The sequence below is a fragment of the Merops nubicus genome, unplaced genomic scaffold (genome assembly GCF_000691845.1).
Source record: "Merops nubicus isolate BGI_N331 unplaced genomic scaffold, ASM69184v1 scaffold10652, whole genome shotgun sequence".
Taxonomy (NCBI): Eukaryota; Metazoa; Chordata; class Aves; order Coraciiformes; family Meropidae; genus Merops; species Merops nubicus.
In genome coordinates this window covers 1-25,935 of record NW_008592872.1, presented here as the reverse complement: position 1 = coordinate 25,935, position 25,935 = coordinate 1, and the positions used below count along the sequence as shown (strand labels likewise).

At 47.3% G+C, this 25,935-nt stretch overlaps 1 protein-coding gene across 1 annotated transcript; it reads left to right on the top strand.

Moving 5' to 3' along the window:
* Positions 1 to 3,920: 3,920 nt before the first annotated feature.
* APCDD1 (adenomatosis polyposis coli down-regulated 1) lies at positions 3,921 to 21,024 on the top strand (the record flags this gene model as incomplete). Its single annotated transcript, XM_008935284.1, has 4 exons — positions 3,921 to 4,137; positions 5,438 to 5,969; positions 17,746 to 18,067; positions 20,570 to 21,024. Coding segments are annotated over 4 exons (1,526 nt in total), but the record flags the coding sequence as incomplete, so codon positions are not given.
* Between the last annotated feature and the right edge of the window lie 4,911 nt (positions 21,025 to 25,935).

Sequence of the window (25,935 nt, the reverse complement as noted above, 5' to 3'; positions counted from 1 at the left end):
CTGCTGAACACGTAGAATCTTTGAGTCTGGTTTGAAGAGCTTGGACATCTTTGAAGCCACAGTTTAGATCCTGGTAGAGGTGTTCATTAAACTGATTAAATCTAAACAGTTTGAGATGATTTGCTTTATGCTTTTGCAGTCTGGCACAGCTGGGAACAGAATTTGGCCGGGGTGTTCAGGCACAAATTAAATTCTCAGCATTTGTGTTCAAACACAACCCTACTTATCATCATCTGTGTTGCAATGGGACTGGATTTGCATACTGTTTTTTGGAAACAAGAGGCATTTAGTCTATCCCCCTGCAGGTTTTTTTTTGTGGAAATGTTGGTGGAGAACTTTGTCACAGCCATTTTTGAAGCACGTTTGGCTGCTGGGCTGCCAACAGATTGCCCTTTTAAGAGGTTTTTTGTGTTTTACTCTCAGCTAAGTGCAGAAATCTTTGAAGAAGTTGGAAGTAACCTATCTTCCCTTAACAACTATTTTATCTTGAATAGTTGTTCCCACCTCAGGTACAGGTTTATAGGTGAAGCTGAGGTCCTCTGTAGTGGCAGCTGTGCCAACCTTCACTTTCCTCCATCCCAGAAGGATGTTGCTTCCAGCTATGTCCCATTTAACGTGGCCAAATGGATCTCTTGAGGCCAGTGATGTCATCCCTGCAGGACATCTTGTGCAGTGCCAGAGCTGGAGCAGGGGGACACTGCAACCTGCTGGGAGAAAAGGAAGGAAAAGCACAGGAAGAGAGTGTTTGGATTCCTGCCTCCTGTGGGAAGCCTGTCCCCAGTTTTGGTCTTTGATCTTCAGCTGGTAGAAGGGGAAGTTAGGACATCCTTGTGTGGTAGCCATACATACAGGCATATGTCAGTAAACACAAAAGGGTTGAAGTGATTACTTGGCAAATTCAGCATTTCCTTGGCCCAGGTAAAGGTCTCATTGCTGCCTGTTAATTTTAGACCCTATTCTCACATTCACATCCTATTTATGTGCTGTTATCAGCTCTGTTTCCATCCCTCCCTCTGACTCTGCAGCCTTCATTCTGTGCTCATGCCTGTCTTTACCTAAACTTTTTCCTGCCCTCATTTGTCACAGTTGGGTGGAGAGAATCACAAACAAATAGCCTCACATCATCCTAGAATCATTTAGGTTGGAAAAGACCTTTAAAATCATCAAGTCTGACTGTTCCCCCAGCAGTGCCAGGTCCCCACTGCCCCGTGTCCCTCACACCACATCTCCACGGCTTGGAAACCCCTCCAGGGGTGGGGACTCCACCACCACCAACCTTTTGAGTGTAGATATTTTTCCTAATGTCCAATCTAACCCTCCCTGCTCCTCTTCACAGGTACAGATCTCTGGGAAAATGGCTGGAAATCTCTCTTCCATCCACTGGTTGCAGATTATCAGTTGCAAATTGCAGACAGAGCTGTCTGCATGTGATGGGGAGAGCTGGGACCCACTTGTTTTGAGCTCTATCAAAGAGAAGACACTGTGGAATAACCACATAAATTTTGACTCCTTTTCCAAAATGCCTTCTTTTCATCATTTCCTCCAGGGAATGTTTGAGAACTTATAATGTGGTTCCTGCCTCTCCTCCTTTGATATGTACACATACAAGATGCTCTCCTCCCACAGAAGGATTTTGGCTTGGAGGAATTCGATGCCTGAGTATGTTTAAATGAATAAATCATTCATTTTTAATTGCCTCTGTGTGCCTGAATCATATGACATGAGCTAAACAAAATGCAATTGCTTAAAAGCAAGTTGTATCCTAAACATGCCTTGGAAGTTGTCCCTTGGACCATTTCAAAACCTCCTTTGGAGGGCAGATTTCAAACCCTTAACGACTTCAAGAGGAGATGTAAGTTTTTTAAAAGACTTTCTCAGAGTGAGATAATTTGTCTGCAGGAGCCATCCTGGCAGCTCTGTTGAAAGTTAGTCCTCATGGCTACAGCCTCTACCAGGTCCCTTGCAGGAGGTGTCACTTTTGACCCAAAAGATGCTCTGAGGAGGACAGGAGTCCTCACTCCATTCCAGGATGAGGCACTGAAATAACAGAGGCTTTTTTACTATGTGGAGACAAAGAAATGGAGAAGGCTGCAGAACAGGAGTTGTTTGGCCCTCACTCTACTCAGCAATGTAGAAATACCTGAAAATCTTTGACTTCCAGCAAGGGAGAAGTATTGAGCCTCTGAAAATCAGGTTTCTTGAAGGGCATCTCGAATATCAAAGCCTCTCTAGTATTTATTACCCTTTAGGAAGCAGGGCTGTAAATTCTCATTCACGTGGAAGAACTGTTGGCAGGCTGCAAAGAAAGCTGCCAGATTTCCCTGGGAAGGCTTTGTGAGGCTGTATTCATTCATCCCCTTAAATCTTGAGATGATTCCGTGGTGAGCATTCTTTCCAGCCAGGTGTTGGTTGTATTCTCTCAGATCATCCTCTCCCCTTGCCTTTGTTGAGCTCAGGATTTGCTATTTTTAAATGGGGGATGTGGAGTTATATTTTTAGCAGTGCCATTTAACCAGGTGTACCCCAGTTTCTGCCAGAACATCTCAGACCTGGCTGAGCCAGTGAATCACTGACAGAGTTAGATGGGGCCTGGGGAATAAAGTGGAGGATCACAGAACCATGGAATGGTTTGGGTGGGAAGGGACCTTCCAAGGTCATCCAGTCCAACCCCCCTGCACTGAGCAGGGACATCTGCAGCTAGAGCAGGGTGCTCAGAGTTGTGTCCAACCTCCCCTGGGATGGTGCCAGGGATGGGGCAGCGACCACCTCTCTGGGCAACCTGAGCCAGGGGCTCACCACCCTCAGTGTCAAATATTCCTTCCATCTATTCTAAATCTCCCTCTTTTAGTTTAAACACATCCCCCCTTGTCCTGCCACAACAGGTCCTGCTCAAATGTTTGCCCCCATTCTTCTTCTACACCTCCTTTAAGTCCTGAAAGGCCTCCAGAAGGTCTCCCTGGGTCCTCCCCAGCATGGTGTAGGGTTGCACCACGCACTGGTGATCCCAAACAGGCAAGAGGGCACCAGAAAAGAAGGTCTTAATCCCAGACCTTGCCCCTGGGAGCATGTACTAGCAAGACATCCCTCTCCCAAGACATCTGCCTCAGCTTCCCAGGCACACAGCCAGCCTCTCCACCCTACCCCAGCTTCATCTTCTAGCCTGCTGCTTCTTCAATTCCTCCTGGCAAGGTAACACAGTTTCCAGCCCATTCTGAAAGGCTCTTTGTCACCTCTTCACCTCTAGATGTGTGTTTTGCTTTTGATCCATGTTTTCCAACACATCTAAGAGCAGGCTGGGCCTCCAAGAGTAAAGAGACATTCCTCTTGAAGCTACATATTCATTTTGTTCAATTAATATCGTGGAGAGAGAGAGTGCTGGTGAGTTTTGTCTGTGTACATCAAGAGAAACCAAAATTACTGCGTGCTGGAGATATAATTAGCTTTGGAAATTCCTTTTCCTCTTTAAAATAAAAATAGTGGGATCTGCCTTTCATTGCCCACCTCAGTCTTCCTGTGTGCAGAGGCTTTGCTTTTAATATCTGTTTTTCCCTTGGCTTTCAAGACTGGTCTTCATGTGCAAGCTTATTATAGAAGCGTTCAAATTAGAGGTGGGCTGTAAACCACGAAGCTTATGTCTGAAGGATCTGAAGGCAACTTTCTAAAAGCTTCAAGCTCCAGGTTTTTGGTTGTCCTGACCAGAGATTACAGAGGTGTCTATAAAATCCAGGTTCTGAGCCACATCTCCTGGGTGTGGAAACTCGACGCTTCGGTTCCAGCGGATTTATTCCGTGGGCTGACAGAGGAAGAACTTCCCAAATTTATGTGGTTTTTTTTCAGCTGAGAAAAGACACTTGTGAGCCAGTGTCACTCAACAGAAGATGTTCACAGCCTCCTGTATGTGTGGAAGTCCTTCTCAGCAGGGTCTCCTGATGATTTACCCTTTTCTCTCCTAGGGCTGGGAGAAGGTTCTGCTCTTCTTCACCCGGACAGCAGGTCCCACCCTCGCTCCTTGGAGAAGAGTGCCTGGAGGGCTTTCAAGGAGTCCCAGTGTCATCATATGCTGAAACACCTTCACAATGGAGCCCGGATCACTGTGCAGATGCCTCCCAATATTGAGGGACACTGGGTCTCCACTGGGTAAGGAGAGATAAAACCAGATGTTTGAGCGATAGCTGTGGAAGAGAAGGTGGGGGAAGGAAGTAGAGAGAGAAGGATGAATATTCCCACTCCAAGCAGCAGGGGAAATGCTCTCTTTAATATGATGATGCTCAATTTCCAGATGCTTTCTATATTTTTATGCATAAAAGGAGAAGGAGCAGCATTACATACATTAGAAGAGCACACTATAAAGCTGTCTCGATGAGTCAGTTGTCAGTCTGGATTTTAAACAGCATGCTGTGAGGTATCTTCAGATCTCCCTTTGACTAGGAAGGAGCCCAACAAGTTGCCAAAATGAATGCTCATTCAAACATAACATTGTCCTCTGACTGCTTGCACTAGATCCACTGATCCTTGTTTTCAGAGCATGTGTCCAGCACAGGTTTTGTGAGCAGAAGACATTAAGAAGCTGTATTTCACCACTTCTGTTGCTCTCCACACATGATGACTTGTAGTTCAGAGCTATTTCACTTTCTCTGTCTCAGCAGGCAAGATTTAGACACTTATTTGAAGTGATTCCTAGTAGGAAAGACTTGGAGGGGTTAACAGAAGAGTGTATTTATGTTGAGCAGGGTGAATGTGACAAGGGGGACAAGTTTGAAGGCACAAAAGGACTTCCTACAGGAAGTGGAATTTAACTTCCATTTACACCTTCAGGGGGAAAAAAAAACCAACCAAACAAACCCAAAACCTGAATATTGCATGGTCCAAATTCAAACCTAACAGAAGTTTTGCATTAAAGGTCAGAAGTTTCCATTAACTCTCACCCCTGCTGAAAGTTTGAGAGGAAAAACTGAGGACAGGCTCCTGCACAACCTCTGCAGAGCAGAGCTGGTGGAGCTCAGCTTCTGCAGCAGCCTAGTTCTTTGTCCTGTCCTGTGGACATTTGGCATTTCACTTTCTGATATTATCAGTCCTTCTGCTAAATCTACCATGCAAAAGAGGAGAAGAGAGGTTTAACAAGCTGCTACTTTTTTTCCAGAGAAGAATTGAGTCACATGCTGCTCCCTAGGCAGGGAAAAAAAAGACCAAGACACGACTCGAAGTCTTTAAACCCGCAAAGCCCTTAGACATGATCACCATGAAGCAGTTTATTAATAAACAGCACAAGAGCAGAGGAAATGGTTGGTTGATTGGTCAGCCAGAGGTGCCTGGTTCCTATTTACATGCCAGGGGGGGTCCTTGGCACCCCAGTGTCTCTCGGGACCCGCTCGGCCTCGCGCCGTACGCGATGTGCCGCCTCGCTGAAGCCTCTCCCTCCCTTTCTGTCTTCCCACAGCTGTGAGGTCAGAGCAGGCCCCGAGTTCCTCACGAGATCTTACAGGTTCTACCACAACAACACCTTCAAGGCCTACCAGTTTTACTACGGGGGCAATCGTTGCACAAACCCCATCTACACCTTAGTTGTACGTGGCAAAATTCGGCTCCGCCAGGCCTCCTGGATCATCCGAGGGGGCACGGAAGCTGATTACCAGCTCCACAAAATACAGATCATCTCCCACAACGAAGCAGTAGCCAAAAAAATGAGCGAGCTGGTGAACCAGACGTGTCCTGGATTTCTAGCAGAAGACAGTCCCTGGGAGCAGGACGTGAGCTACGATTTGCTGAGAGAGGAGAACGGCTGCGAGTGCACCAAAGCTCTGAATTTTGCCATGCACGAGCTGCAGCTGATCCGTGTGGAGAAGCAGTACCTGCACCACAACTTGGACCACCTGGTGGAGGAGCTGTTCCTGGGAGACATTCACACTGATGCCACCCAGAGGAGGTACTATCGACCCTCCAGTTACCAGCCTCCTCTTCAAAATGCCAAGGTATGTGTGTGTGTATAGCTGCTCTCTTTTTGAGATGCCAGTGGCAGTGCCCAACTTGTTCAGCTCTGCTCAGTCAGTGCACTAGTGTCACCCAAAGTGTGGATGTGCTTCTAAAATAAGAGGTTGATTGCAGCTGTACAGATCACAGAATCCCAGCATGGTGTGGTTGGAAGGGACCTCTGGAGATCATCTCATCCCACCCCTGCTCCAGCAGCTCACCCCCAGCAGGGTGCCCAGGGTCACAGCCAGGAGGGTTTGGGATCTCTCCAGAGCAGGAGACTCCACAGCCTCTCTGGGCAGCTGCTCCAGGCTCTGCACCCTCACACCAAAGAAGTTTCTCCTCCTGCTCAGGTGGCACCTCCTGGGTTCCAGTTGGTGCCCGTTGCCCCTTGTCCTGTCTCTGGGCACCACTGACAGAGTCTGGCCCCAGCCTCTTGCCCCCTCAGGGGCCCTCTCGATATTGCTCAGCATTGATCAGATCCCCTCTGAGTCTTCTCCAGCTCAGCAGCCCCAGGGCTCTCAGCCTGTCCTGGCACAGAGATGCTCCAGCCCCTCAGCATCTCCACAGCCTCCACTGGACTCTCTCCAGTAGCTCCTTGTCTCTCTTGACCTGGGGAGCCCAGAACTGGACCCACTACTCCAGATGTGGCCTCACCAGGGCAGAGCAGAGGGGCAGGAGAACCTCCGTTGGCCTGCTGGCCACACTCCTCTGAATGCCCCCCAGGAGACCATTGTCCTTCTTGGCCACAAGGTCACATTGATCCAGCCCATTGACAAAAGATCACAGGATGTGTTTGGTGAGAACAGAAACTTTACTGTGGTGGTTTCTGTGACTGCATCAAATATGCAAAAAGTGGTCTGATGAGCTAAGGTCAGTAAAGGCCACTCTGAAGATGGAATCAAAGACTTGTGTGCAGCAGTGGGAGTGGTTGGCTGGGACCACAGCTGTAGGCTAGCAGCTGAGAAGAGAGTTTCTTAGAGGATTGAGAAAGAAGAAGATAAACAGGCATCAGTGGGTGCTTATATAGTGACAGGGTGGGAGGAAATCAAATTGTATCAGCATATGGAAGTTGGGTGATCCATAACCTGAAGAGAAAAAGAGGAAATTGGAAGGTAGACACATGAAAGGGGCAACTGGAAGGGAAAAAAAACTGATGGGCTGTGTAGGTCGTGGGTCCAGACACAGGCACACCCATCAGTGAAATGAAAAACAGGTGAATTATGAATGGGGCACTAATTCAATGTGAAAATTCAGTTTTCAAAGAGGCCTCTGAGTGCCCTCAGCTTCATTGGGAACTGATCAGCTGGTGGCCTGTAGCAGGAGGGACCTCTATGGATCCTTCCTGGTGACATTTCAAGGGCAGACAGGGGTTGGAACCACACTGCTGGGTGCTGCTGCCACAGCCTCACTTCCACCTAATGGGTTATCAGCCCATGGCTCATCAAAATTTTACTTTTAATTCATCCAGACAAGCACATTGACTTTCTCTTTGCTTATTTGGCAGTGAGGGTTCTTCCCTAAATCTCTTCCTTGCAGACAGCTGCAGGTATAAATTACCTGATGCCATCTGTATGTTGTATCTGCTCTATAAAATATTGCAGGTCTTTTGCTGACCATGCAAAACAGAGACCAAAATCTTGATTTAATTCATCCTAGCTGACTCATTTTTCTGGTCAAATCTAGTTGTCTTATTATGGGCTGTTAGACAGGGTAGTAAATGCTACACTGGAAGGACACTTCCACCTTGTAGTGATTTAATTACAGTCAGAATCATGTCACAGGTCCTGCCCAGGGGTACCCATGTGCTGCTGTTGGGGAGAACTGGCAGTGTGGATCCCAGGGGAAGCTTCCACATCATAGATTTACAAGAACTGGGGGAGAGGAAAAGCAAACAAACCAACTAATTTGGTATTCATGAAGTACAGTGCTTCCAAATAGGAGTTTTTTTTTTGCTAGCCAGGTCTTGGCAGAGGCTGAATCTTGAGGCTGAATTTATGACACTGGGAGCCCATTCATAAGAATTATAGGATCACTTTGGTTGGAAAAGACCTTTCAGATCATGGAGTCCAGGCTTTAACCCTGCTCTACCAAGTCCACCTCTAAGCCCTGTCCCCAAGCACCACATCTGGATGGTTTTTAAACACATCCAGGGGTGGTGACTCAGCCACCTCCCTCAGCAGCATTTTTTAATGTCTGACAACTCTTTCAGTTAAAAAATTCTTCTTAATGTCCAGTCTGAACCTCCCCTGGAGCAGCTTGAGGCCATTCCCTCTTGTTCTATCACTAGTTACTTGTGAGAAGAGACCAGCACCTACCTCTCTACCACATCCTTTCAGAATCATTAAGCTTGGAAAAGACCTCATCCAGTCCAACCATCAACCCAACACTCCCATGACCACTAAACCATGTCCCAAAGTGCCACATCTACATGTTTTTTGACCCCCTCCAGGGCTGGTGACTCCACCACCTCCCTGGGCAGCCTGTTCTAGTGCTATATCACTACTGTTGGCTACAGAAAGTGCTGGTACTGTAGAAAGCACAGGTTAACTTTGAGACCACCAAAATACACCCAGATTTCAGCTCTCCATGATGAAACCCCTGTTGTTTAATAAAGGAAGGTCCCAAGTCCTGACTTGCAGGCCACCATTCAACTCCCAGTTTGGCCAGTTATGATTTATTACACTTTACAATACTTCTGCTCCTCCTGTGGGTAGAGGAGGAACAGAGATGCCTTTTTTTTTTACACAAAAGAAAGTCCAGGCAAACATACTTTTGAAAGGTTATAACCCTTCTTCTTTGAACTCTTTTCCTTTTCTAATTGTTGCTCCACTGGGACCCAGCTGAAAATGAGTTTAAATGCTAAATTGAGTTTAAAACTACAAGGCACAGACTCCTCTGGAAACTGGACACCATGGATAAATAGAAACATTAAATCAACTTGTTTTTTTAAGGTTTCTACAGTCATACCAAGAGGTTGGGGAGGCCAGGAAATTGCTTCTGAAGTGAATCAGGTGTATTGTGTGGAATCTTTCATTTAAGGCTTTTTTTATTTTTTAAATTTCCTTTTTTATTTATTTTTATTTTCAACTTATAAAGGCCTGCCTAAAATAAGTTAAGAGGATTCACATTTTGAGTTCAATTTATAGTCCAGCCTCTATATAGAAGAAAGTTCCACCCAGCTGCAGAGTTTACACAGCCTGTGAGTTGGATGTGGTAGCCACATTCATTACTTCTGTGGTTGAAATGAAGGGTAATTAAAAGCAAATGATTGCTGGCTATGTGAGGAATGCCAAAGCCACATGATCAAGACTTGAAACAAATAGAATTGGACCTTCTCCAAATTCCTGCAGCGATTTCACCGCAGGCTGGTAAATCCAAAGGGCTGTCCAAAAAAACCAGACAGCTTTATGCTGAGCTACAAATCTGAATAAATTCACAGATTACTGTATCTGAAGTGTGCATATAAAATCAGGGAGCTTTTAAAGAGGTATATAAGTCATCTGGTAAGGCTTTCTGAACTCTCTGAGATAAGAGCATACCTTCCACAAATTCCTCCTGTAAAATATGTGGAAGTTCCTGAGGGCAGCTGATGAACAGGTCAATGGATGGATTTATCTCAGCAGGCCTCTCAATCTCCATGAGGACTTGCTGGTGAATGGGGCTGAACCTCTTTGATGGCTCTTGATGTTGTGAGTTTATCAAGGGATTCAAGTGATGGCACATCAGGATTCTTTAGCCAGCATGAGGGGTGGGAAGGGGAGGGGGAGGGAGCTGCTTGGCCATCATCATGTGTATTATTCAAAATATCCCCAATTGGGACAACACCAAGGAGCCTGGGTGATGGGTCATGAAAAAACACCTTATTTACAAGTGCACATGGGGACTTGTAGCATGACTGAAGGCTGGAAGGCAGTGTTCCTTCACTCTGCAGAAAGCCAGAAGATGTTTTTTGGAAGCATCTGCTCTAAAACGACAGGAAATGTGTAGAACAGCAATGCTGGGACACTTATTTCCTATGGAATTGCCTCAGCCATAGCTCTTGGTAAACAAAGAACTCCTTGTGCTGTTTTATCATCTGACAGAGTTAGAGGAAAGGTCAGAGCAGGACTGGTCACTCTCAGGATTTAGGAGTAAGGCTGGAGTGGTTTAGGACATCAGAAGAAGTTGTGATGCTCACACGTTTGCTGGCCACACACTTCCAGTGAGAGATTTTTCCCTTGAAAACACAATTCCAGGGGATTGATTCTCTACTACAAGTCTACTCATGCTTGGAGCTGACTTCCAGCAGCACCTGGCATCTGCAGCTAATACAGACTCCACACGTGGAGGCTGGTGCTGGAGCTTGCCTCCAGCCAGGTGGTGAAAGGACCAAGTGCCCCAAGATTTTTGTGCTTTTCAAAATTGGAGTCTTTGAGACTCGGTGACTTCATCTACAGGGGAATGCTACAGACTTGAGGAGCTCCCTGGGAGACACAGGCCAAGTTACTAAATAGAAGTTAAAGATGTGAGGTGCCTCAGAGAAATATGCATCACATACAGGCAGAGAATTGTTTTGGTTGGAAAAGACCTTTAAGATCTTCAAGTCAACTGTTAACCCAGCACTGCCAGGTCACCACTGCCCCGTGTCCCTCACCCCACATCTCCACAGCTTGGAAACCCCTCCAGGGGTGGGGACTCCACCACTGCCCTGGGCAGCCTGGCACAGCCCTGGACAACCCTTCTGGGGAAGAAACTTTTCCTAATGTCCAACCTAAACCTCCCCCTGGCATTACCTCAACCAAAAAGTTCAATTTTGGAGGACAAGACTCCTTTGTTTGCCACTAACCCTCTAGATCAAACCAACACTTCAAGGGTTTCTTTTGCTTATTATTACTTTTAAAAGACTCTTGGTTAAGGGAACTATGAGGGGAAGGGAAGGAGGAATATTCAGGAGAATGTTTGAACAGGTTAATTACAGGTTTATGAGCAATAAACAGTGTGTGTGATGCCCTGCAGAGATAAGAGAAGCAAACAGCTTCTGGCTGAAGCAAGAGGTTGCTTTTCACTCTCTGTGTGAACCTTCAGAAGCCCAACGTTGCTTAAAACCCAAGACAAACACCTTACCAGGGACCCCAATGAACTCTTTAGCCTAGTGAAATCCTTCAGGTCCTACAGATGTACTCAAGGTAGGTGTCTAAACTACTGGCACCTTCCTTGTTGTTGGCATCTAACCACAACTGCTCCATCTTTTGTAAGGGAGGGCTCAGTGGTGATATTGCTACAAGGTTCTCTGTGTAGGTTGCTTTTTTAAAGGCATAATAAACACCCCAAGACAGCTTTGTTTTGGAACACTCTGTTCCTGAAGATGGACATTCAAGCTGTCCTTTTTGGGCTTTCCAGGAATTTCTTTGTTGATACTTTCCAAAACATTCATGTCACCACAGATTACAGAATCACAGAAGCCCAATGTGGTGGGGGTTGGGAGGGACCTCTGGAGATCATCTCATCCCACCCCCTGCTCCAGCAGCTCACCCACAGCAGGGTGCCCAGGGTCACAGCCAGGAGGGTTTGGGATCTCTCCAGAGCAGGAGACTCCACAGCCTCTCTGGGCAGCTGCTCCAGGCTCTGCCACCCTCACAGGGAACAAGTTTTTCCTTGTGCCTCATTAGACTCATTTTAATGGGACAGATGACACACAAACACATTCATCTGAGCAGCTTTCTCTTTGTTCTCATCTTTTGCCCAGGCTGAAGTAGTTTATATCAGCAAAGAACCACCAGAAGACCTGTGTGTTTTAGGTGAGGTCGTGCAGTGTAATCACACCATAGATCAGCTGGTTCTGTAATGGTGCCTTCAGATTCCTTCACTATCTTCCCCTTCATGGCAGCAGTTAATAAAAACCATCCCTCAAGAGCTCAAAATCCATGGGTCACATTTGCAGATAAATCTCAACCCATCTCCACCCTCCTTCCTCTCAGCTCCTCCGTTCCCCACCAAAACAACTCCCAAGCTGACAGCCCTGCAAAGGAGTTGCCTCTCTCTCTCTCTCTCTCCAGCCTTTTGCTGGCTTCAGGATTTTTAATTAAAGTTTTAAATCTTTTGTTATTTTTCATTCCCTTTGGCAGGCTGGATTCTAACCGTGTCAGCCCTGCTTGTCAACTCCCCAGAGGCAGCCCGAGGCACGTCAGCCAGCTCAGCTTCACATGAGGTCATGGAAAGCCTGCAAATTATCACTTTGCTGGTGGAGAGAGGCTGGAGCTGTTTGTTAAAGCCTCCTCTTGGTCTGCAGTTATCTAGAGCAGTGGAGGAGCAGAGCTTGATGCTCTGTAGAGCAATTAATCAGTGTCCTTTCTGTGGGCTCAGCTCCTTGGCAAGGTGAGCCAAAGCCAGCTGGGTGGTTTTGGTTGAGTTGGAAGCTTTTCCTTGGGTTGGTGTTCTCCCAAGGGTTTCTACTTGCACTCAGCTTGGGAGCACTTGGGTGCTACACTAAACCCTGGCACCTGGTTTTCTCAGGGAGGTTTAAAGCATCCTCACCTCACAGGGTTCATCCCAGTCCCATCCAGCCCTGCCCATGGATTCAGATGGGTGGGAGAGGTCATCACTAAGCATGGTTCTTCCTTCTCTTCTTCTTCAGTGCTTCCCCTCGTGGCCATAGATGCACAGATGTGGTGAATTCACAAGGCAGGGGTTTCCTACCCCAGCTTTTGTGACTGTTTTTTCTGTGATTCTATTATTCTGTGAAGAACCAGAGCTTGGGCAGCTTCGTGTGGGCTCCACAGCTCGGCCAGGACCATCTTCTCCAGGGATGGGAGGGTGAAGAAGGGAGCTGGAGGAGGTGCTGGGGCTTTTGCTAGCTCTTGCTTCTTGTGATACCATATAGATGCAACCTGTCCTCCTTTCCCAACTCTGAGACCTGCTTCTTGCCACACAGCACCAACCAACACAAGCCAGGGCTGGGCAAAGGTGGTTTTACATCAGCTGAGAACCTGTCTCTTCCAAACAAGCTTCCAACACTACAGCCACCAGCACAGACATGGGGCTCAGACAGCAGAGTGCTGTAGAAATATTATTGTCAGTACCTTGATAAGGCAGGATATTGCTCCAGAAATTTGAAATAAGTGACTTCAGCCTGGTATTACTGTAACTGAGGAGGTTGGCAGGGTGGTGGCAGCCCCTGAGGAGAGACCAGGCTCAACTGGCAGTGGTGTGGGTGACAGGGAGGGACATCTGCAGGACATCTGCAACCAGAGCAGGTTGCTCAGAGCTCCATCCAACCTCCCCTGGGATGGTTCCAGGCATGAGGCTTCTGCCACCTCTCTGGGCAGCCTTTAGCAGTGTTCAGCTCTGCTAAGAGGTTCAGGTTGGGTTTTGGTTTGACACCAGTATTGCTGGGTGGGAGGAGGAGAGCAAGGAGGAGTCCTGAACCTCTGAACCAGGTCATGCTGTGGGAAGGATGTGTCCACTGTGCAGTGGCTCCTGATAAAAAGAGCAGAAACCAGTTCCCAAAGGGCTTTGGGAAACCATGGTGTCATTTCAGGTGAGTTTAAAGACCTTGTAGTTGGAAACTGAACTCATCAGAAAACTAATCAGGTTCAGGGTTCCTCAGAACTGGCTGCTGCCTTTCTCCAGCCCAGGTCAGCTCTGAAGAGCAGTGCTCCCACATCTGCCCCTACACCAGGCCTCCTATACCAAGAGTTGCCAAACTTTTGGGTAGTTTAGGACCTTACTACACATCACCACCTTCTAAGCTTTTGTCTTAATGTGTCTGGTCTGGTAAAATACCCACTCTTTTCAACTATAAACATGAGAGCCTGTCAGAAAATGGTCAAAATTCTCCACTACAATCATCCCAAAATCCCCTAAAAATGCTGTTCTCATTTTTTTTGAAGGGGAAATATTTGCTTTTGAGGGAAAAATTAAATACCAGAAAACAGAATTTTGCTTTGTATCTCTCTCCCTCCAGACTGTGCAAACTCGATGAGGTATTTTAAAATAAGAATGTCATGAAAAATGAATCTTCCTTAAAATTTAGCAAAGAACTTCCTTAAGAACTTGCTGAAAAAAAAAAAACACATTATAGCAGAGATAATGTTAATTTTCCATTAGGTAAGTAGCCAAATATCAGCCAAATATCAAAGGCTGAGTTACAATTTGAGCTGTTTCAGAAAAATAGTGCCTCAAAATTTTCAGATTAAATTACAGACACATTTTCAAGATATTAAGAATAAAGATAAGGGAGAGAGCAAATATGTTTGAACAAGGTGATCAGCTGGAAAACCCAAAATCTGTATTTTCAGCCTCCTCTTTACTGTTGGTGCTTGTTTGGTTTGGCCCTAAATGCATCTTGCAGATCCTCTCCTCAATTTAAGCATTGATTTCAACTCCTGCTTGAACCAGCAGGAAAAAAGGAGAATTTCTGTCCATTTTGGAAAGGGTTTGATGCATAGATGCTTTATTCTGTAAGAACAGCATGGAGATACAAAGGTGTTCAAAAGAAAACCAGGACACCTTCCAAAAAGATCTTTCTAGGTGTTATACAAACTCATGTCACCTTTGCTCAGAGAGCATCCCACTCCTGTGATGGTTTTTTGGCCTGGGGGGTAAAAAATGCTATGAATTGATTAGAGGAAAATTAGTCCTAGGCAGGCATAGAATGCTGTAGAAATTAAGAGGAGATGAAACTGTGCTGAGAGGGTTTATGTGCCTGATTCTCCACAGCAACTGGGAAAAAGATCAAGGAACCTCATCCTTGTTTGCTTTATTTTTTTATGAAAACCCCCCCTGCCTGGCTCCTCGAGCTCTCTGGCCCTGTTACCACTTCAGCTGAGGCACTGGGAGGGAAGGATGAAGGAAAATGTTGGTGGAAATGTTCAGATCACAAACTATTTTCTCCCTGACTACAAGAACTGAGTTTCCAGCCAGAGGTTCAGGCTTGTTTCAGCCCTCGTGGATTAATTCAGGAACTGACTTTAGGGAAACCCAGGAGAATGAGGAGTTGGGGCACCAGGGATTGGGTATTGTGGAGCTGCAAGGAGACATCCTTCTTGGGAAGGCATCTTCCAGTCATGGGGACTGTTCCAGGAAGACCCCACTGTTCAAAAATACTGCATTGTACACCTCAGATCATCCAAACATAGAGCAGATGTGTCCACTCCTCGTTTTATTGCTCTTTAGTTTATGTCGTGCCCAAATGAGCTTTTTATTAGAGAGTATTTAATCCTGTTTGGATTCAGATGTCCTCTGTTCTCTGTTTTCTTTGAATGTCTGTTTTTAGAAAATAATCTTTCCCTGAGACACAGGGAAAGGGAGTGATTTGCAAAGCCTCAGCTAGTGTCAGTAAAAGCCAAGAGCAGCTGACCTAAAAAAAAACAACAGTAAAAACTAAAGTCAATTGTTAAAACCTGAATTAAGGGATCCTAGAAGGGTTGGAAGGAACCTTAAAGGTCCTCTAGTTCCAACCCTTGATATTACTCTGTCATTTATTTAGTTATTTATTGACTCCAAAATTACTTCCTAATGAAATCAAAATGCCTTTTGATGGCAAAATTAGATCTTTCCCTCCTCCATTAGGTGGATAAGAATCATCATGGGGGAGTTTCCACGTGGGATATTCATCCACTAAGTCCAGAACTTTTTGAAAGATAGCATTATATTAAAAAAAAAAAAGGTTTATAAGGCCTTAAAATCAAGAGCTGGTCTCAGGGAAGTGTCGTGTCCAAGGTGTGGCTGTCTGAGGTGCCTGAGCCAGCCAGGAGGTTGGACCTGGTGACCTCCAGAGAGTCTTTCCACCCCAAAACACGTGGTCTTCTGGAAACCCCACCTCAGTGTGCTGCTGAAGTGGATGCAGAATTTTCCATTGTGGAGCTTCTTGGCTGATTTTAAGACACATTTTTCAGCTAAATTTTGCCAGCAGATGGAAGGGCCTTTCATTGGCTTTTGGTGTCCACCTGGTCAGGGGTGGGGGCAAATATAAACCCTATTTAATAGGTGGAAAAGGGATCTGTTGTGGGAGTTGGATGTGGATTCTCTGAAGCAGCCTATGGTCAGGTGGTAGAAGCCCCACCCCTGGAAACACTCAAGGTCAGGTTGGCCAGAGCTCTGAGCACCCTGCTCTAGTTGCAGATGTCCCTGCCCAGTGCAGGGGGGTTGGACTGGGTGACCTTAAAAGGTCATCTGGGGCTGGGAAAGGACCTCTGGAGGTCATCTCATCCCACCCCCTGCTCCAGCAGCTCACCCACAGCAGGGTGCCCAGGGTCACAGCCAGGAGGGTTTGGGATCTCTCCAGAGGAGACTCCAAAACTTCTCTGGGCAGCTCCTCCAGAGCTCGGCCACCCTCACAGGAGAGAAGTTTTTTCTCATGAAGAGAAACTCATGTAAACAAACATGAGATGATGTAAACCTCCTCATGAGATATAAACAAATGACACATCTCCAACCCAAAAGGGACAGCAGCAAACCAGAAAACACTGATTTTATCTTGCAGGGCAGCATTTCTTCTTCTTGACCTCATTCTTTGTCATAAATGAAGCGAGCTGAACTTCAGGCTAAAACTTCAAGCTAAAACTTCAAGGTTTAGCAGAGCAGAGACCAATGGTGATGTTGTGCCCTCTCTTGCCAGTGGAAGAGTGCAAACTACAGTCTGAAAAGACAATAACTTGGCTTTGGCCAACGAGACAAAACTTTGCAGAGATGGAAACACCCTAAGAACAACATGCAAGTCTCTGTAGTTCTCCCATCAGGAGGTGGAAGCCTCAGCATGACATTCCCTCCCTTTCTGCCATGGTCTCGGAGCCTCCAGCCCCTCATAAGACACCCCCAGGGCTCACGGGTGGGGTTGGGGGTACCCTGGTGCTTGGCCCACAGTGGTGGTCCACCATGGAGCCCAGCACACACCACAGACCCCGTTCCACTGGAGAGGACCATAAAGCTTTCACCATGCCTGTATCATGCTCCCCAAGCTTGTGTAGGGCTCAGAAGAGCTGGAAGAGTTTTAAATCACTGGTTGCTGTTCTCCCAGGCTACAGCCCAACTGGGAAATGTCCTTAGGACACCCATGTCCATCTATGGTACCCAAAAATACATGTAGACATGGCACTCTGGGACATGGTTGAATGGTCATGGCAGTGTTGGGTTAATGGTTGGACTTGATGATCTTGGAGGTCTTTTCCAACCTTCATGATTCTAGGCTTCTAAGATAACAACTCAGAGGAAGGTGGATGCAAACTAAGAGCTCAGCAAACGTGCCCATTTCTCACACAAGAGCTGCCAAGTCCCTACCACAGTAAATTACTCTCTGCCAGCTTCTAGTATGGTCTGAAGGATCAACTTAGAGACTTTTCTAAAATAAAAGCTGGACTAAAATGTTCATTTCAGAGAAATGCAGATGAATTAACTCTTCACTGCTGTGCAGTCTGATCCACAGACCCACATGGTGCTGTGTCCCAGGTGCTCTGAAAGGTGAGGATCTGCAGGACAACATAGTCCTTAAAATGTGGGGCTGGTGTCACCTCATGAAACAGATGGCCTGATTCATTCTCTTGTACCATGTGTAGAATCACAGAATCATTTAGGTTGGAAAAGACCTTTAAGATGATCAAGTCCAACCCTTCCCCTAGCACTGCCAGGTCCCCACTGCCCCGTGTCCCTCACCCCACATCTCCACAGCTTGGAAACCCCTCCAGGGGTGGGGACTCCACCACTGCCCTGGGCAACCCTTTTGTGGAAGAGGTGTTACCTGCTGTCCAATCTAACCCTGAGGACCATGGCCAAGGAGAGTGTCTCTGTGCTTTGTTCCAGAACCACGACCGCACGTGCATCGCGTGCAGGATCATCTACCGGTCGGACGAGCAGCACCCCCCAATCCTGCCCCCCAAAGCAGACCTGACCATCGGGCTGCACGGGGAGTGGGTGAGCCAGCGCTGCGAGGTGAGGCCGGAGGTCCTCTTCCTCACGAGGCACTTCATCTTCCACGACAACAACAACACCTGGGAAGGTCACTACTACCACTACTCCGACCCCATCTGCAAGCACCCCACCTTCACCATCTACGCCAAGGGGCGCTACAGCCGGGGGGTGCACTCGGCCAGAGTGATGGGTGGCACCGAGTTTGTCTTCAAAGGTAGGATGGGTCTCAACAACCCCCCCCAACGCTGGGGTGAAGGTGGTCACGTAGTTATGGACCGACAGCACCACGCTGTGGGGGCTGGTGGTTTCAGTCATCTTCTGGAGGTGTTTCTTGGGGAGTCCACGGGTGTTGTGCGAGTGCAGAGGGCACAGCTGGATGGTGCTTCACACCACTGAGGTCAGCTCGTTTGAGGCATGGGTCTTCAAGGACAGCACAAGGAAGGAAGAGTTCATGTCACCAAGTCTTGGAGTCCAGCAGCCAGACTTCAAGAATCTAAGCAAAGTGTCTGAGGTTAGATCTGCGTCCCAGGGCTCCTTCAGCAGAGAGAACAAAGCACCTTCAGGAGGGATTTCGGGTCATCAGTGCTATAAATCATTCTCTGGTAAAGACAGACACAGTGTTGGGTTGGCCCTGGGTGGATGGCAGGTGTCCACCAAAGCTGATCTGTGACCCTGCTCCTCAGCTGGACAGGGGAGAGAAAATACAACAAAAGGCTCCTGGGTGGAGATAAGGGCAGGGAAAGATCACTCAGCGATGACCACCATGTGGACCTCCATGGGCTGCAGGGGGACAACTTGCCTCACCGTGGTCTTCACCATGGCCTGCAGGGGAATCTGTGCTTCAGCACCTGGAGCACCTTTTCCCCCTCCTCCTTCAGTGACCTTGGTGTCTGCAGAGTTGTTTCTCTCATATATTCTCACTCCTCTCTCTAGCTGCAGGGTTTTGTTCCCTTTTTATTAAACCTGTTTTCCTGGAGGTGCTACCACCATCCCTGATGGGCTCAACCTTGGCCAGTGGTGGGTCTGTCTTGGAGCTGGCTGCATTGGCTCCACCTGACAGAGGGAAAGCTTCTGGCAGCTTCTCCCAGAAGCCACCCTGCTACCAAAACCTTGCCATGCAAACCCAAAAGAAGCAGCAGTGTTTGTCTTCCCTGGAGCAAGTCAGGATGTTCCTAAAGACAGCTTCTGGCTGATCCCACCACAGCAAAGAGTAGATGTAAATTTGATTTAGGAAAGCATCTAACTACAAGAATTCATCTACTGATCTGGGATTTTCATGGGAGGCAGGAGATGCCCTTGCCCATTCAGAGATTTTGCTCCTTACACAGCATGTCCCATCTCATCTCCTGGGTGAAATGCAGTTTTTACTTGAATTTCTGCTTTATGGTATGTCAACTTCCCTCACAGATTTAAGTTCACTCATTTGGTTTTGGTAAAACTTTTAGGTTCATTTTCTCTAGGTGACTTTTTACACCAGCAAGGACAGATAATGTGAATTGTAGAGCTGTTGAGTATCTGTTTATAAAACCTCAGGAAAAAAAACTCTCAGCAAATCTTGCTGTAAAATGACCTGCAAGAGAATTTGGAATTTTGTTTCTGTTTTTGGTTAGCACTGATCCATTCTGATCCCCCTGGGAGACCTCACTGTGGCACTCCTGTACTGCAAAGAGGCCTCCAAGAAAGCTGGGGAGGGACATTTTCCAAGGGCTTGGAGTGAGAGGACAAGGGGTGATGGCTTCAGACTGGAAGAGGGGAGATTTAGACTGGAAATTAGGAAGAAGTTCTTCACTGTGAGGGTGGTGAGACACTGGAACAGGCTGCCCAGGGAAGCTGTGGATGCTCCATCACTGGAAGTGTTCAAAACCAGGTTGGAGCAACCTGGTCTACTTGCAGATGTCCCTGCCCAAGGCAGGGGGTTGGAACTAGGTGATCTTTAAGGTCCCTTCCAACCCAACCCATTCCATGATTCTATGATACACGGCGTCAAACACACACCAGGAAAAAATCTCTTCACCTTCCATAGGCTCAGTCAGTTTGGCTTTTCCTAAATTTTAAGAATTGGCTGAAAAATGAAACTTTTTTGTGCCTGAAGCTCCTTTGATATACAGGCATCTTGGGATTGCAGAAGCTGCAGCACTTCTACGTGTGGTTCTGCAGCCGCTGGTTAGATATGAGCAAAAACATCTCCCTGTAGCTCAGCAATACTTTGTAATCATGCAGAAAAGGAGAGGTGATAGAGGAAGAAAGCTCAGCCAGGGGGTTGGCCAAGTTTCCCAATTGGAACTAATGATTTCATTGGCTTTACAGGGTAACAGATGTTAAAAAGGGATGAAAAATGCCTTCTAAACAGCCCTACTTAACGGATTAATGCAGACGGTAACAAACCATCAGTAAAGTTTTATTGTTTCCTCTTTTATCTATCTCCTAATATAACCAACCAGGCTTTATCTGCAAAGGGTTGTCTGGAATTTAGGAAGAGCTCTGCTGAATCTCTGGCTGGGATACGTGGCCAGCAGGTTTTCTTCCAGAGTTTGTGTGTGTTCTGAGATAGATAGAAACAATTACCTCAGAGACGTAAAACGGCGTCGATGGGTAACGTGAAAAACTGTTTTAAGACTGAACAAGGAAGAGTTAATTCTGATTTAACCCCAACACAGGTGACGTTTTCCCTTGTTTCCATCCCTCTGCTGACAGCTCCTCTCTCCCTCTTTTGCAGTCAACCACATGAAGGTCACCCCCATGGACGTATCCACGGCCTCTCTGCTCAACGTCTTCAACGGGAACGAGTGCGGGGCGCAGGGCTCCTGGCAGGTGGGGGTTAGGCAGGACGTCACCCACACCAACGGCTGCATGGCCCTGGGCATCCGCCTGCCCCACACCGAGTATGAGATCTTCAAAATGGAGCAGGATGCCCGGGGCAGGTACCTGCTCTACAACGGGCAGAGACCGAGCGACGGCTCCAGCCCCGACCGGCCGGAGAAAAGAGCCACGTCCTACCAGATGCCCCTCATCCAATGTGCTTCCTCCCTGCCCAGGGCTGAAGAGTCACCCGAGGAGAATAAAATCAGGCTGTACAGCAGCAGGGCACCACCCAGAAAATATCCCAGCACCCCAACGCTTGTCCTGGTGGGGTTTATTTGTACTGTGGCATGTTGGGACATTCTCAGCTAGAAGTGGAAAATAAAAAAAACCCTTATTTTTCACGACTACCAAGCCAGGATTCCACCCGACTGGGGGTTGTTTTTTTCCTTCCAAAAGAAAGGGACATTTATTTTCTTGATGCACTTGAATGCCTGAGAACTGTTGTTCTTTTCCTTACTCCCCCCCCTCCTCCTCCTCCTCCTCCTCGAATCCCGAACGGCACTCGTTTGATGTTTGTGCTTTGAACTTCATCCAGTCTGATCCCTGGCCTGACATGACTGCACAAAAGTAATTGCACTTTAGGACTGCAGAGTTTTTTGGGGGGGAGGGAGGGGGGGTCTCCTTTTATTATTATTATTATTATTATGTTGTAACTGCTGGGGTGAACGTTTCAGGATCCCGCTTGGGTTGTCTCTGCCGTCTCCTACCGTTGGGGTGCTCCCTGTTTCTCATCAGAATGGAGCTCTGGGGAAGGGCTGGGGTGTCGTGCCAGTACTGTGAGAGCAGCTTCCCCCCTCTGACTTCACAGCTCGGGTGGAGATATGTATATAAGGAAGGAGGAAACCCACAAAGGTTTATCTTGGCATTATCTCCCAGCTCGTAACACAAAAAAGAACCAGCAAAACCCAACAGCCCGACACTGGCAGGGTGCTGAGTGGTTGGTAACAGCTCATTAAAAGATCTCCCCAGCAATGGGAGCTATTTCTACAATCATTAAGTTGTAAAAAGGAACCGGTGGTTGAATATTTCCTTCTTCAGTTTCCTTAGCTGTGGACCTGCTTCGAGGGCTGCCCTTTGTATCTAGTGAGCTTGGCTGGGGCTGGAGGGAAGCAGAATGTTTCTCTGGGGTGCCACAGTGCAGGTGAGCTGCTGGGACTTCTTCTTCTCCTCCTGTTCCTGAGGCTTCAACTTCTCCACGTGTGCTGTTTGTGCCTTGGATTTTGGGTCAGCTGGGTGGGTCAAGTAAAGCAGCAAATGGGGTCTAAGGTGTTCTTGCAGCTCTCTTCAGGAGTGTGTTTTTAGTGACCTCACACCGTGGTTCCTAGCAGAGCAAGAAAGCAGCTGGAGACAGACCTGCATCCTGCCCCTGTCTTGCCACGTCCTCCCTTCTCTCCTTCCTGGGCTGTCCCAACTCATACCATGGTTTCCTGGAGCTTGGATGGCCCTTGTTTTGGGAAGGTGGATAGACACAGCCCTCAGGTTCATTCTTCAACAAGCTCTCAGGTTCCCCCCTGGTGGCAAAGACATCCTTGTGAGCACTGAGGCAGATCAGAGCAGGGAAGGAGACACTTAAGGCCACCGAGGAGGTGCAAGCTCCTAGATGAACCATGCTGCTCTGCTTTAATTTTGGGGAGCGAGCTGAGGGCCCAGCTTAACCTTGAGACGTTTGGACTGTGGCTTCTGCTGGCACCCACGTGTGTTTTGGGTCTGCAGGAGGAGCAGGAACCTGTGTAAGAAACATGAGGAATAAGGTCACAGCAGCTTCTAGCTGCTCTGCCCAGTATTTTGTGAGAAGAAAGCCTTTAATGTGTCCTTTTCAGCACCACAGAAGTGTGTGTTGAATGAAGGTCTTTCAGCCTTACCTAGGTGAGTCTCCCTGCTACAGCAGGAGCATCCTGTGAACGCACAATGACAGCGTGGGCCTGGTTAGCCAAACCAGCAGGAAGAAGCCACCTGAGCAGCAGTGGGTGTGCTCAGGCTCCCTGTCCACACCTTCCTGAGAGTTTTCCCAGCCTTGGATGTGAATTCCCTCAGAGCTGGAACAGAATCGGCTCACCTGGTTTTGAGACAACAGAAGGAAGGGGAGCAGGAACAGTGGCACAGACTCACTGCCAGGTTACATCACCTCTGTCACATTTTGTCCTCAGACAGATGAAAAGTCACCAAAAAAAATCATTAAGAGCCAGGAAAGGAGTTCAGGATGGCTCAGTCATCACCACAGAAACTTCATTTGGGATCAGATCCTCCTTCAGCCCGCTGGAAGGAGCCAGAAGTCAACCCACCATGACAAATCCATGGTGTCCAGCAAAGGGGCACCAGCATGTCTCCAACTAACTGAGTTATTACAGCCAAACAAGCCCCTTAAGCACTAGCTTTGCTTCTGACTCCTGTTTGAGGCCTAGCAGCATGAGTGAATTCCTGTCAGGTCTGACTGATGAAGATGGGTATGGCATGATGTTCCTCAGATCACCCAAGACAACCTTCTGCCACCACCGTTGGCCATTCCTACATGGGGTGGTCCTGTCTCTGGAGAAATATCAAGAGCCAGGAGCTGCCAGACCTTGTTCCTTCTGTTCCTTCAGTCCCAACTGGCACAACTCAACAAGTTCAAGAGAAAGACCTGTCCAGTTCCTACCTCTTGAGTCACAAGCTTCTGAAGGTCCACGTTTTCCAAGGATTCTGGTTACACTCACTACAAGCATGACTCAAAGCTGTATAAGAGCTTTGGGTTTTTTTTATCCTTATCATCCTGAGACAGTTGAAAAGGAAGCATTTGAAAAAGGCCTTCATGATGCATTACAAGAACTCTTGTCTGAGGATTCCTCTAGTTTAGGAGTAGCCTTGACCAGAAACAGGATTTTATGATCTGGGTTCTTAGCAGGAGCTGCACCAGCTTCCCTCCATGTGCCTTTATAGATTTTCTTTATTTTCCTATTAGCCCATACAAGTCAGGTTGGACAGAGCCCTGAGTCAGCCTCCAGAGTGCCACAGTTTCTTTGCCAATCCACGTTCTCTGCAAGGCTCCTCCTAGGTTACAGGCACAGAACGAGGAGCTAAGCTCCCTTGATCTCCTGGTCTCCTCAGGCACTAAACGAACTGCTGCCCAGCACCACAGGCATCTGTGACACAAAATATTCCATTGGGTTTATGCCTCCAACCTGACCTCATGTGCTGGCAGCCCTGGCTGCTAGAGATGTTAAGCTGCAAGGAGTGGAGCAGTGGATAGACCTATAAACTGAGTGATTTGTTCCACACCAAAAGGCAGAAGCTTTATAAAAATGAAAACAATGAACGTTGGGATCTTTGGCTGCCAATGTTGCCAGGACAGGTGAAAGTTTTTCCCTCAGTAACATCCTACTCAAGGAGCAGAAGAAATGGTGACCTGAAGAAGTTCTTGGGCAAATGGGTTCTATTTAATAGGACAAAAAGGGATCAGAAGCATCAAAACAAGGGTTCTTGCTCTGTTTCTGGGTCGTTTACATTTTGTGCCTGCTGCCCTGGGGTAGAATGTCATTTCTATGACTAGAAGTCCATATTTTAAGATATAATGTCTGTCTTTCTTGACTTGGAGTGTACTTGCTTAAAGTGCAGGATTTTAAAAAAAAAAAAAAAGAAAATCATTTTATTTTTGTAAAGTTATAGAAGATATTTTTCTTCTCAACGACGTTCCGGATTAAACTGCCAGGGAAGTTTAAGCACTTGTGAAACTATTGATTGAAATAAAAAAGCCTCACTGAAAAAAAAATAAAGGATTTCTTTGCCTCCTTGTCACGGAGGCACCCACAAAACAGACAGAACCTCTGCTGAGTAACTTAGGCACAGAAAAGTTCATGTCTTACTATATACAGAAGAAAACATTGACTTGAGAACACGCTCTGATGGATACAGCTGGAATGATTTGGGTTTCACAGCCCATTTTTGGGCTCTCTGAATAACAGGGGGGTGTGGACGTGCCCAGGAACAGTGGGGTTGGCTTGCAAGGAGAGCACAGTCAGGAGCAACAGGGCAGCATTAGTGCTCTGCTACTGCATCTCACGTGCTCTGAGGGCTACAACGTGGGTGAGGGAGCAGGGAGGGGTTAGAAAAGTCCCTTTTCTTAAAAAGGAAATAAACCCTGAAATGAATTGAGAAATGTAAGCAAGCCACAGGATAACCAAAGCTCCTTTCCTCCATGCTGTGCAGGTTCACCCCTGCCTCACTTGCACGTAGAAAGACAAAGTGAAATGCAGCCCATGAGACTTCCACCACCACCAAAACCACAAGCTCTGGAGTCGCCCAATTTCTGCTTTTTTTAGAAAGGACTTGGGAGATCCCTTGAAAGATGAGCTGGGTTTTCAGGAAGCCTGCTCTAAATGACAAAGTGCTCCAAAGGCAGTAGCCACAGCCTGTGAAGAAGTGGCCTCCCTTCCACACAAAACGATGAATTTGGGCACGAAGATTGTACTAGGTTCTAGATTTTCCATCATTTTCATTCTTATTACAAGGATTTGCCAAGAATTTTTTCCTTCTAGTCTTCTCCTCTAGTGCCATCACTGCTGATTTTTTTTTAAATTGCTATTTGCAGTCAGCTATGAAGAATAAGGAAATGAAGAAATAAAATTTCTATTCTGCTGCCGTATCATACAGACACAAACAAGGCTGTGAGGAATCAAACCAGGAGTTCCCTCAACAGCTAAGGAAACTGCAGTTGGCCTGGGGGTGCTGAGCCTGGAGCAAAGGAGGCTCAGGGGAGACCTTCTGGCTCTGCACAGCTCCTGACAGGAGCCTGGAGCCAGGGGGGGGTCGGGCTCTGCTCCCAAGGGACAAGGGACAGGACAAGAGGAAACGGCCTCAAGTTGCCCCAGGGGAGGTTGAGGTTGGACATGAGGAAGAATTTCTTCCCTGCCAGGGTTGCCCAGGGCAGTGGTGGAGTCCCCACCCCTGGAGGGGTTTCCAAGCTGTGGAGATGTGGGGTGAGGGACACGGGGCAGTGGGGACCTGGCAGTGCTGGGGGAACAGTGGGACTTGATCATCTTAAACTCTTCCAGCCAAAACAATCCTATGATTCTATGAATTATTGATCAAGCACCTTCTCCCCACCCCTTCTTCTTCACCAGTCTCTTCCCAGGTATAGGACCAGTCCATTGGATGGCCTCAAACTATGGCACTACCAAGCCCCAAGGACAGTAATTAGAACCATATAATTGTTCAGGTTGGAAAAGACCAACCCCCCCCCTGGCT